The sequence below is a fragment of the Drosophila mauritiana genome, chromosome 2L, assembly GCF_004382145.1.
Source record: "Drosophila mauritiana strain mau12 chromosome 2L, ASM438214v1, whole genome shotgun sequence".
Classification (NCBI taxonomy): Eukaryota; Metazoa; Arthropoda; class Insecta; order Diptera; family Drosophilidae; genus Drosophila; species Drosophila mauritiana.
This window is the reverse complement of record NC_046667.1, coordinates 16,481,785-16,496,200: the sequence shown is the minus strand read 5'-3', so window position 1 is coordinate 16,496,200 and position 14,416 is coordinate 16,481,785. Positions and strand designations below refer to the sequence as shown.

General features: G+C 45.2%; 2 protein-coding genes across 9 annotated transcripts in view; one reads left to right on the top strand and one right to left on the bottom strand.

The window, feature by feature from the left end:
* Positions 1–5,580: 5,580 nt before the first annotated feature.
* Positions 5,581–14,416, bottom strand: part of LOC117136816 (transmembrane protein KIAA1109 homolog) — a 28,583-nt gene continuing 19,747 nt past the window's right edge. For all 8 annotated transcript variants that reach the window (XM_033297889.1, XM_033297914.1, XM_033297906.1 and 5 more), the window contains 5 exons: positions 10,951–11,919; positions 7,236–10,887; positions 6,972–7,172; positions 6,773–6,903; positions 5,581–6,712 (listed from right to left, as the gene is read on the bottom strand). In XM_033297889.1, coding sequence (XP_033153780.1) covers positions 6,029–6,712; positions 6,773–6,903; positions 6,972–7,172; positions 7,236–10,887; positions 10,951–11,919 — 5,637 coding nt within the window. In that variant the 3' untranslated portion in view covers positions 5,581–6,028. The remainder of the gene's footprint in view (positions 6,713–6,772; positions 6,904–6,971; positions 7,173–7,235; positions 10,888–10,950; positions 11,920–14,416) is intronic.
* Positions 12,171–14,371, top strand: LOC117136880 (xaa-Pro aminopeptidase ApepP). The gene is made up of 2 exons (XM_033297988.1): positions 12,171–12,278; positions 12,397–14,371. The coding sequence occupies exon 2, from the start codon at positions 12,424–12,426 to the stop codon at positions 14,263–14,265; it is 1,842 nt and encodes a 613-aa protein (XP_033153879.1). The 5' UTR covers positions 12,171–12,278; positions 12,397–12,423; the 3' UTR covers positions 14,266–14,371.

The window sequence follows — 14,416 nt, the reverse complement described above, 5'->3', positions numbered from 1 at the left end:
CCCGTTTTGTCGTGAAAAATAAGCAGGAAATGAATGAATTTTTCAGTGGCATAATCCCAAAATGTGCCAATGTGTTGCCCCTACCCACAGGACCGCCACCGCTCCTCAAAAACCGCAATTCACCAAACCATCTTAGAAGCTAAAGACCGATCCCCTCCTCCCTTTCCAACCCACTTTTGGCAGCCCCAGCACTTGTCATAAAATATTGTCTGGTTGGGAAAAGAAAAACTTTTCAATGCCCTGCCCCAAGACGACAAAACGTAACCATACTGAAAAAAAATCAGTGACACACATTTATTAAATGTCATGGTGTTTATTGTATAACTTAATGTAAATGTTTATTTTTCAATTATTATATGTAGCAATTGTGAATATTTACCATATGACATTTATGATATATGTTACGCTATTTTTCTCTGTGTACTCCCCTTTCCTAGACACCCACTGCGTGCAACCCCTCCGTCTAAACCACGCCCCCTTCCATTGCCAGACATTGAAGTGTATAAGAATAAGTGTTGGGATTAGGCGCTTGACTTGAAAATTGTATAAAACAAAATTTTTGCATAAGCTCTGCTGGGGAGGCTGCCTCCAAAAAAAAAAGTGGAAAGAGGGGAGGTTCTGTTGGTTAGCAAAGTTAAGCGCGTTAGCTGTTCAAGGATTTAATGGAAAATCACGTTGGCGTTCGCCTGCTGAGGAAAAACACAAAGCAGCCACTTGCGATGGCGTGGAAAGGTGGGAGCGGAGTGGAGTGGAGTGGAAAAGCGAGCTGGAAAAGCGAGCTGGAAAAGCGGATAGCAGAGCGAAGCGGCAACGGGGTAAATCACGCATTTAATTCCAAGACATTTAACAGTTTATTTTTTTTTTTGCTGGCCCTTATCTAATATTTTACAAACCATTTATATGATGATTAGCCTAAAGTGGTTTTGGTAGCAGTAATACGAGGGAGAAAAGTATCATGGAAAATATGGAGAAAACTACAGAGAAATGTAATGCATATGCAGTATTGCTAACACACTTTTTCCTAATATAATTAAAATACCCTATTAGTTAATAAATTATAACGTTTTTGAAAATAAAGAAGTGAAAAATAATTTAGCATTGTTATAGTTACATAATATAACAGAATCGTTAAAGCGAGTGTTTCTATAGTATAGGCATAAATTTCTTTTCATTTGCCAGTTGAGGAGCGTTAAAATAATTGCACACTTTTTTCGCCGGCAGAAAACGGATGTCACGCCCCGGACCATGGAAATTAAGTGAAAAATTACAAGGCAACAAATAATTATACACTTTTCCCCTGCACTTGAGGCTGCCACAAATTGCGGATGGTTGGGTGTTAAGCAGGCGGTGGGGGAGGGACTTGTGTGGACTATGCCCCCACAAGTGGGTGGGGAGGTCACACAATGGCATTTGTGCTTGCATAATTATGAAATTACTCTGCCACAGTCGAGTGGCGAAATTCTTGTGTGTGCACTTCCTCAGCCAGCTCCTCTTCTCCAGAGTTTTCTCGGTGCCCTTGGTTGCCTTCTTTTGTGCAGTCTTTCGAACGGAAGGAGAATCTTTTTTGGACCACATAATTGCACTAATAATATTCTGTAGATTATTCCAGATTTTTTATTTACATGTATGCAAATACTTATAATTTAGGGTGTCATCAACATGCTATTCTTTTATTTTAAATAAATACAGACTTCTTGTAAAGTTGAACTTGGCTTCAAAAAAACTTGGAAATTTACGTGAAACTATCCCAACAGATTTGTATTTCTGCGGATATATACATATATGAATAGTGAAGTGAATCGTAACTCCACAGTGATATAGATTTTACTATACTTTACTATCTGTAAAGCAACTTACATACTTCTCACCCAATGTTTCCAGTTAATGCTCACTTTCAATTCCTTGCTCCCTCTGATACCCGCTCATTAGTCCTGTAAACCATGCACATGCGAACCTTTGTCCTTGTGCTGGGACTCTAAACCTTCATGTTCGTGTTGGTAACTAGCAGGAGACTCCAACTCCCATCGTGATCTTCATGAATGGCCGGCACATCCTGTTGCCAGGACTCAGACGCGGACGACTACAACAGCATTCAAGGACTGCTGCGCCGTTGAAAAACTCCCTCTTTATGAATGAGTCGCGGTGCCATTTGCATATTAACGGCTTGTAGCCCTAATATGTGCACACTCCTGACCCTTGGTCCACGACCTGCCACGCCCCTCGCCTACGTATTTGCATAATAATTTTATGGTTGGCTGCAGTGGAATAGGAAAGGCCAACACCAGAGTAAAAGCCATTGTAGTCGGCCGAGTAGCAGGCCATTAATGGAAGTAAATGGCTCCGAACAGAAAGCGTGATTTATATCAACCAGTTTCGTTTTAAATCCTGCCTTTTTTGGAATAGCTTTAAATGATTAAATATTAATTTAAAATGGTGTTAGTATGTGTATTAATATTATATAAAATTCAAAGTGTAATCAATTAACATAAAAACGAACTTCAAAGTAACTTTGCGAGTTATAATGATAAATAAGTTTAAATTTGTTAATTTAATTAAAGCTCAATTAAGTGAATATCCAACCTACTTCGTCCACTAATAATCTTTAAAATAGTTTATCAGCGGTTGACAAATCTTGCTTTTGAGGGTCATAATTTTAAAAGAGCAGTTACTTGGCATTGAAAAATTTTTTATTCTAAGATAAAAACAAGACATGATATTTTAAACACTTAATTTGGCTAATAGTAAGAGTCATTAAAAGTCAAATATATATAAAATAAATACAGTGCTACTCGATATTCAAATGTATAAATAAATGTATAAATAAATGTATAAATAAATCGCTTTTGGCTTCAAAATAGAATGTTATTTAAAATATATTGCGATTTAATCTACTCGAGACCCATTCCCGGTTACCAATCCCAATTGGACGGGCCGGGAAACATCATTAAATTTGACACTGCCCCGTTCCGCCCACAGGCTTTTATTTTCATTTTATTTTCCCATGGTCTGAGCATAATTGTGCCAAGAGGAATTGCTGCCAGGACAATGGATGGGGATGTGGATGGGTGTCGCGAAGGAAACTGGGGACACTGGCCACAAAAGTGGCGCATCAAGTGACGGGCATTTACATAATTATTAGAAACAGTTAAATGTCCACAAATTGTACACTGGCCAGCACACGGGGGAGCCATTACTTACATTACTTACTGGCTGGGATCGTGGTCGGGGGTGAAGATGTGGATGTGGATGCGGATGCTCCCGCTATCTGGCAGCCGAATATCTTGGCTGTAATTTAGAGACTCCAGGCCCAGGACGAGCAGTTGGGGCTGCTCCTGTTGACGTGCGTGGCTCTGACTATTTAAAATTGTTTACCCCCCACCCACCGGAAATCGGTGGAGGAGGAAGGAGGCAGGAGGTCGGGAAATAAAATAAAATGTAATTTTTATTAGGCTTGGTGGTTTTTATTGTCTGCTTTATCGTTCTTACAAGTCCTTGTCTGATATTTGTCTATGGCATGTCCTGGTTGGTCATGCCACAAGACAACCACCCCCAACCCCTCCCTTCACACTCACACACACACAGATAAATAGACTTGGCCACAGGACATGGCCTCGCCGTCTTTGCTCCTTGGCCCTTTGAGATATTTGTCGGTTTTGTTTCTTGTGTTCTATTTTTTTATGACTTTTTTATTGACTTGATTATTATGTTGTTTGTTGTTCTCGGCCAGCCAAAGTTTCTTAAGGGGGCCCCAAGCTGAGGAAATTAAAAAATAATTTAGAGCCTGGGTTCAAGGGTTGTGCGGCATAAATTGTGTGGCACAGCCTGTGCTTGATTGCCTTCGACTGGTCTAATAAATAACACTGGGGAATTCAAATCTCGGGAAGCTGCCTAAGGTGCGTGATACCCTGTAATTTTCTGGAAATCGGACTTGATTTGGTTTAGCCTAGTTACTGTTAACTGCAACCGAAACACTTAACTTCTCTCTAAATATTTTATTAATGTTAACTTCTACATTCACTCATTTAAAGGTTCAAAAAGTATTAGGAAATATTATTTTTATTATTTTCAGCGAACGTGAAGGCTCACTGTAGTCACAAGTATCTGGCCATTATGCGATTTTTATGAGAGCTCATCTCATATTTCACAGGATCCAGACACGGAATGCCACCTAAATCGGGTGTAGTAGAAAATATACGATGAGTGTAATTCAAAACTGGGCGCACTCAATAAATTGCCAAACAAAAAAATAAGAAAGCAAGAAATAAAGAAAAAGTGAAATTTGAAGTTTCGCCAATTAATTGAAAAAAGTGTCCGAAGCACCTTGACAACATGCGTTGACAATTTATGGGGCGAATGCCACATTATATGCTGCAGGAAAATTCCATTTCAGCAGAAAACTAATAACGAAATGGGTATCGAATGTCCAAAAGTGGCGCTTAGATTGGGAAATCTTCTCGAAGTACCGAGGCTACTCAACTTACTTTTGTTTAAAATCCCATTCGAAAAAGCCATTAAGCTGGTGGCGGTTTAAATTAAGTGCCACCAAAATGTCAAGGACCCACAAAAATCGCAATGAAAACCAAAACAAGATGAGCTTGAACACAAAGACCAAAATGGCCCCCATTTTAGCCAAGAAAAGAAACCACAAAGGAAGAGCAAGTCTCATAATTAAAAATTAAGCCATTCGCCTATTAGTTTTAACCCTCATTAACTTTAGATAAACTAATCTCCAAAGTAAACCACTCGCATTCAGGGCCCAAGTTAAACTGGCACGAGACCCTTGCCAAAGGCGGAAACCCCCGAATCCCGTGGATGCCGCCCTGCCCCTCGCCCGCATTTCCAACCTCGACCCCCCACATCAGAACCTCAGCAGCTTTTCTTTTTATTCCGCGCGCGCCTACAGTGCGTGAAAAGCTCATCAACTCGGGGCAACTGCCTCACAGAGCCAGCAAAATGATGTAGAAACTGAGGCACAAAAAAAAACACACACCGAACCTAATATGCTAAAAAAGAAGAAGGAACCCATCACATCGAGAGCAGCCAGAGAAAGGAAAGATAATTAAAAACGCAACCTTGATGGAAAATGAAATGTTTACAAAGACACAGCCAAGAGTCTTCCCAGCCTCCGCAGCCTCCGAAAAAAATCTAAGACCCAGTGACAGGCGAAGGAAAACGTTGAAAGGCGCCAAGAAAGCCGAGGAAAACATTTGCACTGCTCAGCCAGCGGGACAAAACGAAAACATAAACGGATGCGCGCTGCGGATGCAAAGTTTACTCGGCCAAAAAACAAAAAAAAAAAAGGATGGAAAAATATAAAAAAAGGCAACTAGGAGGCCTAGAGAATTCAAAGGGACTCCAGCCAAGGCCGAAAGGAGGCGGAGGAACAATCAAAGTTGGCCCGAAATTAGCCGGAACACTTTCTTATTCAGTCGCCGGATGAATGAGGAACCCAAGTAATGTCGATCCTCAACTAGAAACCATAGAGGAAATGTTTATTAAATTATCCTTTTTATCCTAGTTAATAAATAGTTTTTATCGTTGTACTGTAGTTTTGAAATTTTTTTGTAGGCATTTTCGAAATTTTATTCAATTTACTTATGGATACACTTACACATTTTTTATATAATAATATAAGTATTTAGGTATATTGAATTAGAGCTACTTATAGTTTAAACACATTGCTCTGCTCATTGTTGCTAGTAATTTCTAAAATAACAAAACGATGTAATGATAATTACAAAGCGCAAAAATTGAGCAAATTACACGAAGCACTTGACGTTACACCTATAGAAAGAGTATACAGATATGCTTAAAAAGAAGGGGAACGAGAGCAAACCATTTACATTATATATGAAGCTGCCTTACTGGCCACATAATACCGCCAGTTTCAATCTTAAAGCATGCTAGGTCAACCAGGGTAATAAATAATAAAAACTTTACACGTGTGAAAAATCTATACATCGCTACTTAGACTAAATCGAAGGACTTTGGGTAATTGTCAACTGTCATAGGTGCTACTCTGCCATGGCTAATTCGTTGGGGGTCGATGGTTCTGCTGTTGCTGCTTGCCACTGCCAATTGCCCCACCATCACGCTCCACTTTGTTCTCGCGCACCATCAACAGCAGTTGCAGCATCATCAGGGCCTGCACCTTGTCCAGCGGATCCATAAATCCGCGCTGCAGCCACTTTGGTATGGTGGTGCGTGCATGGCTGAAGCCCAGTTTGTTTAGGATGTAATCAACGCCATATGGCTCAATGGACTTGCCCGCCCAGGAGAGCAGGCGAACTGTCGGCTCCAAGTGCCAGGTCTGGCACTCAAAGTGCCGCCAGTCACGCACAAACGATTCGAGATCAAAGGTGGGCGGGGAACCCTCCTGTTGCTGCTGCTTGCCATCAGTTGAGTCGTTTGTAGCGCTTGTCGATGGTCCACCAGCTGCCGCTCCAGGTGATAAGGTTGTGGCTGTTGTGGTGGTCGTCGTGTTCGTTGTCGCTGCTCCTGACATGTTGGCACCAGCGTTCGCAAGGCTGGTGTGGCTTCCTTGCAGTGGATCCAAACTGCTCTTGCTGCCGCTCGTTTGCTTGCCCTGAGCAGTCAGGTTCGTGTTTGAGGCGCCCTTCTTCTCTTTGAGTATCTCGTCGGTCAGATATGGCTTCAGGTTAGCCTTCTGCGAGAGATTGGGCGACGCTGCTCTCGCCGACTGAGCTCCAATCTAGTGGTGATATAAGTGGTTTTATTTCTCAATTTACAAGCAAATAGCTTTAACACTTACCACCTTCTCCTTTTCAGTCACATAGGAAGTGATGAGATCGTGCAGGAAGAAGAAGGCGTCCGCATCGACGGTCACAAAAATGTGGTCATCGAATTCGGTGATGAAGCTGCACAAAACTTCTGGCTTATTTTCTGCAATCGAACATAGAACTATGATTAACTTGCTGTATTAATAGATAGATGGACTTATATGCACTTACCACTTGGCTCTGGTGTGGTTGGTCCCTGTTTGTGCTCAGTCTTGAAATGCAGCTGCAGGCTGGGCAGGGCGAAGATGACCTCGCGATTGTGATTGTGTTCCTGGGCCTTGGCAGCGCTGCTGCTGCCAGAAGCCCGTGTTCGCTCTATAGAATTGGAGGCGATCTCCCGCTCGCATTCCAGCATGGGGAAGCGATCCACAGCTGTGGGGGAGGAAAATGGCGGGTCAATTAACCTAGTCTTAGCATTATTCTTTTTTAACTCACCATCAATCTCGCTGTTAGCAAAAGCGTAATGGAACCACTCATTAAGCGTCTTGAACTGAGGCGGGAAAATGATGTTTCTGGTGATGCGACTCACGATCGCCATAGAATGGTTCTGCTGCTGCTGCACCTCCGTTGTCTGTCCCAACGAAGAGGTGAGTGTCTGGGTGACCAGAACTTCGTCCTCACTTTGACGCGCCTCGGTTGCAAAGTTAATGGATGGAGATCTCAGACTGAACAGGGCCCATGACTTAGACTTGAAATTAATTCCGTGGAAGCATGCCAGGGAAATATTCTGTCCCCGAAGTTCGACGGTGCCACCCAACACATTACCATGACGTGGCAAACGGGTCACTAGTGAGGGCACAACCAGGCCTACAGCCTGTGCCAATGGCTTCTGCCAATGCCGATGATGGCGTGCGTCTGTGTTTTCGCCAATCATGCCATGAATCTGAGGCGGAGCAACAAGCTCTCCATTCGCAGGCTTCTTCTTGTGCTGCTGCCGTCTCTTGATGCTGGCAGTGCGATCCTGCAGGCGAGGTTCCAAATTGGAGAACACCCTCTTGGAGGATTTGAACTGCTGTGTGAAGAACTCCTCCAATTTGAAGTACATCTTCAATAGATCCGCCGTTGTTGATTTGCTGATCATGATCTGCAATTGGTCCCAGGTAAGATCGCCGTGAATAAAGATCAAAGCTCTGGGCTGGTCCTTGCCATGAGCTGGAGTTGCTGCCGCTTGGGAAGCAGTGCGCCATTCATCTTTCATGGCAGCTGAGAAGCTGCTAATTCTGGTCATCAGCACTGATGTTCCCATGTAATCTAGTCTAAGTTCCAGGGCCATAAAGCTCAGTCCCATGGTGTGGTAAGGCTCCATGCCCGCCTCCTCCTTTATGTGAAAACGTTTGTTGATCTTGTTCACCTCGAAACTGCCACCCACTATACCACCCTTGGCATCGAGGGCTGATCCACCCAGATAGATCCCAGCATACATGTTCTTGTAGCCAGTGCTTCCGATGGAGAGGCGTCCATCCGACTGAAAGTCTTTTGTGAGCCAGACAACATTGCCACACACATTACCAATGTTCATTTGCACATTTAGTTTGGTAAAATTAACTGCAAAGATGACCAGAGTTTCCCAGGCAGTGATTTGGTTCTTTTCAGAGGGAGGCGTTCCTGACGATTCGGCGCTGGAGGATTTGCCCAGATTCTTCAAGTGTCTTACAGCTCCGAAGTGTCCCAGCTGATGCTGCTGCTGCGACGATTGTCCATCAAAGTCGAGGCGCATTTTATCCTTAGCCCTGGAGGCGTCTTCACTGGGCGTTGGAGTAGCAGGTGGGCAACCAGTTGGTGTCTCTGCGCCATTTCCCTGTTGCTGCTGCTGCTGTTGCTGCACACTAAGGTCACCCAGGAAAAGCCTTCTCACAATCCTTCTGCGATACCAAGCTTTGGGAAAGGCTAGGATCTCAGTCAATCTCCTCATGTCGTACTTAAAACTGGCACTACCAATATCCACAATGGTAGAAAACCGTATCACGGCTCGCGATTGATCAAGAGATCTCTTAGAACTGGGCAGAGGTTCAATGTACACTTTTCTGCAGCGCGTGATGTGGAACTTGACGAACTCCACGTTAATACTCAACGAATCCTTCCTTTCACTGTCGCTTAGAGGTGAAAACTGTGTCTCCTTGGACGTTTTTTTGCCACCATACGGATGGAAAATGAACACATTAAAGTCGGCAAGGCAGCCTGTAACGCTAAGTCCACCAGTAGGTAGCTGCTGGTCTGGTTGGCTATGAACTCCTGGCTGTGCTGAGTTCTCCTCGTCGCTGCTCCTCTTTGAACTGAAAACAATATCTAAACTTGGCAGCTGAAGCATACATTCTACTCTAGAAACTGGCAGACAACTAAATCTGAAGGTAGAAGGTTGCATATGAAAGTAAACTATTACATCCACCGGAAATGAAGCATAAGTCACATAGTTGGCAGGCAGTATGTCCAGATTAACACCTGTATTGTGGGAGGGAGTTGGCGGAACACTACTCGATTGCCGAGCAGGGATGGGCTCTAGAGTCTGTTCTAGGAATTCCAAAATATGTGGTGATATGATTGTTTCCTCTGGTATACTTTGTAAAGTCATCCAAGCGCACAACGTTGCTCGCTTGCTGCCCATTCGGCGTCCAGTTGGCAACTGATCTCCGGTTAATTGCTCGGCCAGTGTTTTTGACTGATAGTGAAGTTTTACATCCAATCCAGGAATGTGGAAGATGGTGAGATCCGCCAGCAATGCGTTGGCATTGTAGCGCAGCTTGCTCTTGTCCCTCTGCCTTCTCGAAGGAGTTGGACTGCCCCAATCGTTGCCTATGCTTTTTTCGCGCTTATGGGATTTTACACTTGAAGCTGGCACACCACTTGTAGCTGCTCCCGATCCACCAGAGTAGCCTCGCTCCTCGCCAGTATCTTTCGTATGGAGCACGCATTTTCCAGAGTTCACCAGTACCTTAATGTCCAATTCGAAGTCGATGTTGGGTTCGGGCTGTTTCTGTCCATGTCCATGCTTGCGTCGCATTTCCACGGAGGTGCCATCAACATCAATCTCACTAGGCGTGATATCACCTCGCCAATCAAGCTCATTGTCAGCTGTCTCCGTGTCCGTGTCCGCATTGGGTAGTGAAGTCTGGCGCATAGCCTCCGTGAAGGTGACGCGTCCAAGAGCATTAACTCCCCCTCCAATGACTCCTCCTCCTGCCGTATGTTTCAAGGAAGCACTGCGGGAATGACAGGAGGCCGGTGTGCTTTGCAAGCTAGATATCTCGTCATTGGAGGCAATTGTGTCCAGTCTTCTGCCAGTATAGCTAACATTGTCCATTGTTTGCGGAACGCCAACTCCAGTCACTGAAGATCCAGATCCAATGTACGAATGCGAGCGACCGTAGGTCTTCAGTGACCTTCTCAGCGATGGTCTTTTCCACTTTTGGATCATATCTCTGCGGAAGTATTTGTAGCATATGGCTTGTAGCTCTTGGAGTCGCCTCTCCTCGTGGGCCACGGTATTATGTGATGCTCCGAGAGTTCGCAGATCATTGATAATCTTCAACTGTTCGGCCATTTCCTTCTCCATCATGAACGAACGCTTCTTGGAATCGATTGTGGGATCAAATACAAAAGCTGGCAAATTGTCGAAGTCTCCTCTCCGCCGCACAAACGTATCTCTGCAGCTCTGATCTCCTTCATCGCTGTCCGGTGATTCCATTTGGGTCTCATCCTCTTCGAATCCCGTGAGCATGGTAAGAGTGTGGCCAAGAGAACTCAGCTGCTTGCCAATATTTACATCCAGGTGAATATCCACGCCCTCCATTTGCCACTTTACATTCAGCAGCCACTTGGCATTTTCGCCCTTTTTAGCTGCCGTAGTGCGGGAACACACCTCAAAGGTTCCCTCGGAGACAACGCAAACGTTCATAATGGGCTCGGCGCTGTTGGGCTTCCAGTCATCCAGATTGGTTTCAAAATCATCGGCAAATCGCAGGCACAAGCCCTGGAACTTTCCCTTAGACACCAAAGCTCCCGAGTTGCAGGCCGAGATTATCGTGTTCTCCAGCGTGATCACAACTGCACCCTTGGCATCAAAGTCTTGGTATGAACGGGAGCCAAATGTCTGCAAAAGAAAATGCATCTGGTTCAGATAAACAATTGATAACAGATTTAATTGGATACATACCGTAGTATTGACCTGTTTCAGGGGCAAGCAAATGCCCATGTCCTCCACGGTGAGTTGCAGGAAGAGCGTAGACAAATTTGAGCCTGCAATCTGGCCAAAAGCCACGCGATCGAACACTTGTGGATTCTGCATATTTTGGTTCTGAGGCTGTCCCGAGTACTGACTATGGAGACTGTGCTGAGCGTGCTCGTGGCAGAGATTCGCTCGTTTCTCCGCCCAGTACTCGTACGCATTCTTATAGTTAAGCCACACGAGGATTGCCTTGTCCACGGCAATTGGCTGCACGTAGACCAATGGTCTCTTCAGGGTGAGCAAAATCAACTCCTTGTCCTCGTTGAGCAGTTCGTCTTGGAAGGCATTCCTCAGGTTAATGGTAGTGTGGAAGAAGGCGTACTGCTGGAACTCCGGCTCGGCCTCGTCAAAAATTACATTGCGGATAATCTGACCCAGGGACAAGTTGAAATCTATGTGAGCCTTAAAGAAGAGCTTACGATTGCTCATATCGCCGAGGTTCTTCACGCGGTTAGACAGCTGCAGCTCCAGGATTCCGGTCTCGAATCGAACCGCCGAGGAGCAGGGTGTAGTGGCCGTCAATTGGATGCGTTTCATGGAAATGTTGATTGAGAATAGGATGCGCTTAAGCGAGGACTCCTGCACTGCTCCCGAACTATCGCCACTCTCCTCCGTCCACAGTGGCACAGGTTTCTCTCCTCCGTAAACCTTCTGCAGCACCTCGTTGATTTCGCGCATAAACACCTTCTGCACAAAGACCAGATGGTTTAGGAGATCTGTGGTCAGGCAGCGCTCGAACTCGCCGATCTCGGCACTGGCGTTCACGTAGCCACCTTGGCGCAGGACAATGCCCTCGACATTTTCCGTGTGATCCTGGCGGTGGTCTGGAATGTATTCCGCCAGAACGTGAACAGGTGGCAGGCCAATACAAGCTTCCGATGGCAGGTTCATCTCGTTCTAAGAGGAATTGCAAAGAAAAAACACATTTTATTATTTCTAAAACATTTTTTAAGATTTTAGTTGAATTATTTTCAAAATCAGCTGCTGAGCATCTCAAACTTAATTAATTATACATTAAAAACAATGATTAGGGCTAAGTAACTTAAAGAAAGATTTAAATTGTTACCGCCACACTTTCAGTGTTACCTTTTCAGGCAAAAGCTAAAAAATACTGAAAGCTTACAGGCGATATAAAATAACATAGTTGATTGTTCAGCATTTTTGACGTGCTATTTATTGCAAAATTGAATGTGTCAGTGCAAAAAGATTATAATATATTTGCACCCTGTAGTTTAAACAACAGTTTGACAGCCTTTGTGAGTGTGACACTTATATTCGCCCGATTATTTATGTATTTATGGGATACAAGAAACCCGATTACGGTTGATTATCTTATCGCCCCAACTGGACTACAATTTCTGTTTTTTCGCTCAGTTAATTTGCTGCCATTGAGGAACCACAATGAAGAGGAGCACCACCCAGATTCTGGCCAAGTTGAGGGAGCTGATGCTCCGCGCCCAGGTTGGCGACTCCTGCGGCATATCGGCATACATTGTGCCCTCGGACGACGCCCATCAGTCGGAGTACCAGTGCCAGCATGACGAGCGACGCTCCTTTGTGAGTGGATTCGATGGATCCGCTGGCACGGCGGTGATAACGACGGAGACCGCACTGCTGTGGACCGACGGCCGGTACTATCAGCAGGCGGAGAAGCAGCTGGACTCCAATTGGGTTCTGATGCGGGATGGTCTGAGCGCCACCCCGTCGATTGGCGCCTGGCTGGCGAAGAATCTGCCCAAGGGCAGCTTTGTGGGCGTGGATCCTCGCCTGTTGTCGTTCCGCGTGTGGAAACCCATCGAAACGGAACTTAGCTCCGCGGAATGCCAACTGGTGCCCATCGAAGGCAACCTCATCGACGAGGTCTGGGGTGAGGATCAGCCACCACAAACCTCAAACAAGATTATTACCCTGAAACTAGAACATTCTGGCGTAACTATCGCCAAAAAATGGGACGTGGTGCGCCAGCAGTTGAAAGAGAAGAATGCTGATGCCCTGGTGGTCAGTGCGCTCGATGAAATCGCTTGGTTCTTGAACCTACGCGGCTCGGACATTGACTTCAACCCCGTCTTCTTCTCCTACTTGATTGTGACCAACGATGAACTACTGCTCTGTGTGGACTCTGGCAAATTGCCCACTGATTTTGTGCAGCATCAAAAGGAGAACAATGTGCAGATAAACGTTTTGCCCTACGCCTCAATTGGCGTTGAAATTAGCAAGATTGTGTCGACCAAGGAGTCAAAGATCTGGATAGCACCCACCAGCAGCTACTATCTAACTGCTTTGATACCCAAGTCACGTAGAATACAGGAGGTAACGCCCATTTGTGTGCTGAAGGCCATTAAGAACGATGTCGAGATCGCGGGCTTCATCAACAGCCACATTCGCGATGGAGTCGCTTTGTGTCAGTATTTCGCCTGGCTCGAAGATCAAGTGAAGAAGGGTGCGGAAGTCGATGAAATGTCTGGTGCCGATAAGCTTGAGTCCTTCCGGTCGACAAAGGATAAGTACATGGGCCTCAGCTTCACCACAATTAGTGCTTCGGGACCCAACGGCTCTGTGATTCACTATCACCCAAAGAAGGAAACCAACAGGAAGATAAATGACAAGGAGATTTATCTGTGTGATTCCGGAGCTCAGTACTTGGATGGTACTACGGATGTGACGAGGACCCTTCACTTCGGTGAACCCACCGAGTTTCAGAAGGAAGCCTACACTCGCGTTTTGAAGGGCCAACTGAGCTTCGGCTCCACCGTATTCCCAGCTAAGGTTAAGGGACAGGTTCTTGACACTCTGGCGAGGAAGGCCCTGTGGGACGTCGGTTTGGACTACGGACACGGAACCGGACATGGAGTAGGTCACTTCCTTAATGTCCACGAAGGTCCCATGGGCGTAGGAATTCGACTGATGCCCGACGATCCTGGTCTCCAGGCGAACATGTTCATTTCCAATGAGCCTGGTTTCTACCAGGACGGAGAGTTCGGCATCCGTGTCGAGGATATTGTTCAAATTGTGCCGGGCCAAGTGGCACACAATTTCTCCAACCGTGGCGCGCTGACTTTCAAAACCATCACCATGTGCCCTAAGCAAACTAAAATGATTAAAAAGGAACTTCTATCGGATGCGGAAGTAAAGCTGCTCAACAGCTATCATCAACAAGTCTGGGACACTCTTTCACCAATCCTATCTCGCGAAGGAGACGAATTTACTCTGTCCTGGCTCAAAAAGGAAGTTCAGCCCATTTAATTGCTTTTTTAACCTGTTATCTCCGTCATCTTTAACTAATATTCTTTCCCATGCATACACATACTCTTTTCTCAAGACTAAAATATTAAACAAATGCTTTTATATACCTTTTACAAGGGCTTATCTAAAATTTGTACGCTGAACAAATATT

Coding starts and splice junctions, on each gene's coding strand:
- LOC117136880 (XM_033297988.1), top strand. CDS start 12,424: ATGAAGAGGAGCACCACCCAGATTCTGGCCAAGTTGAGGGAGCTGATG.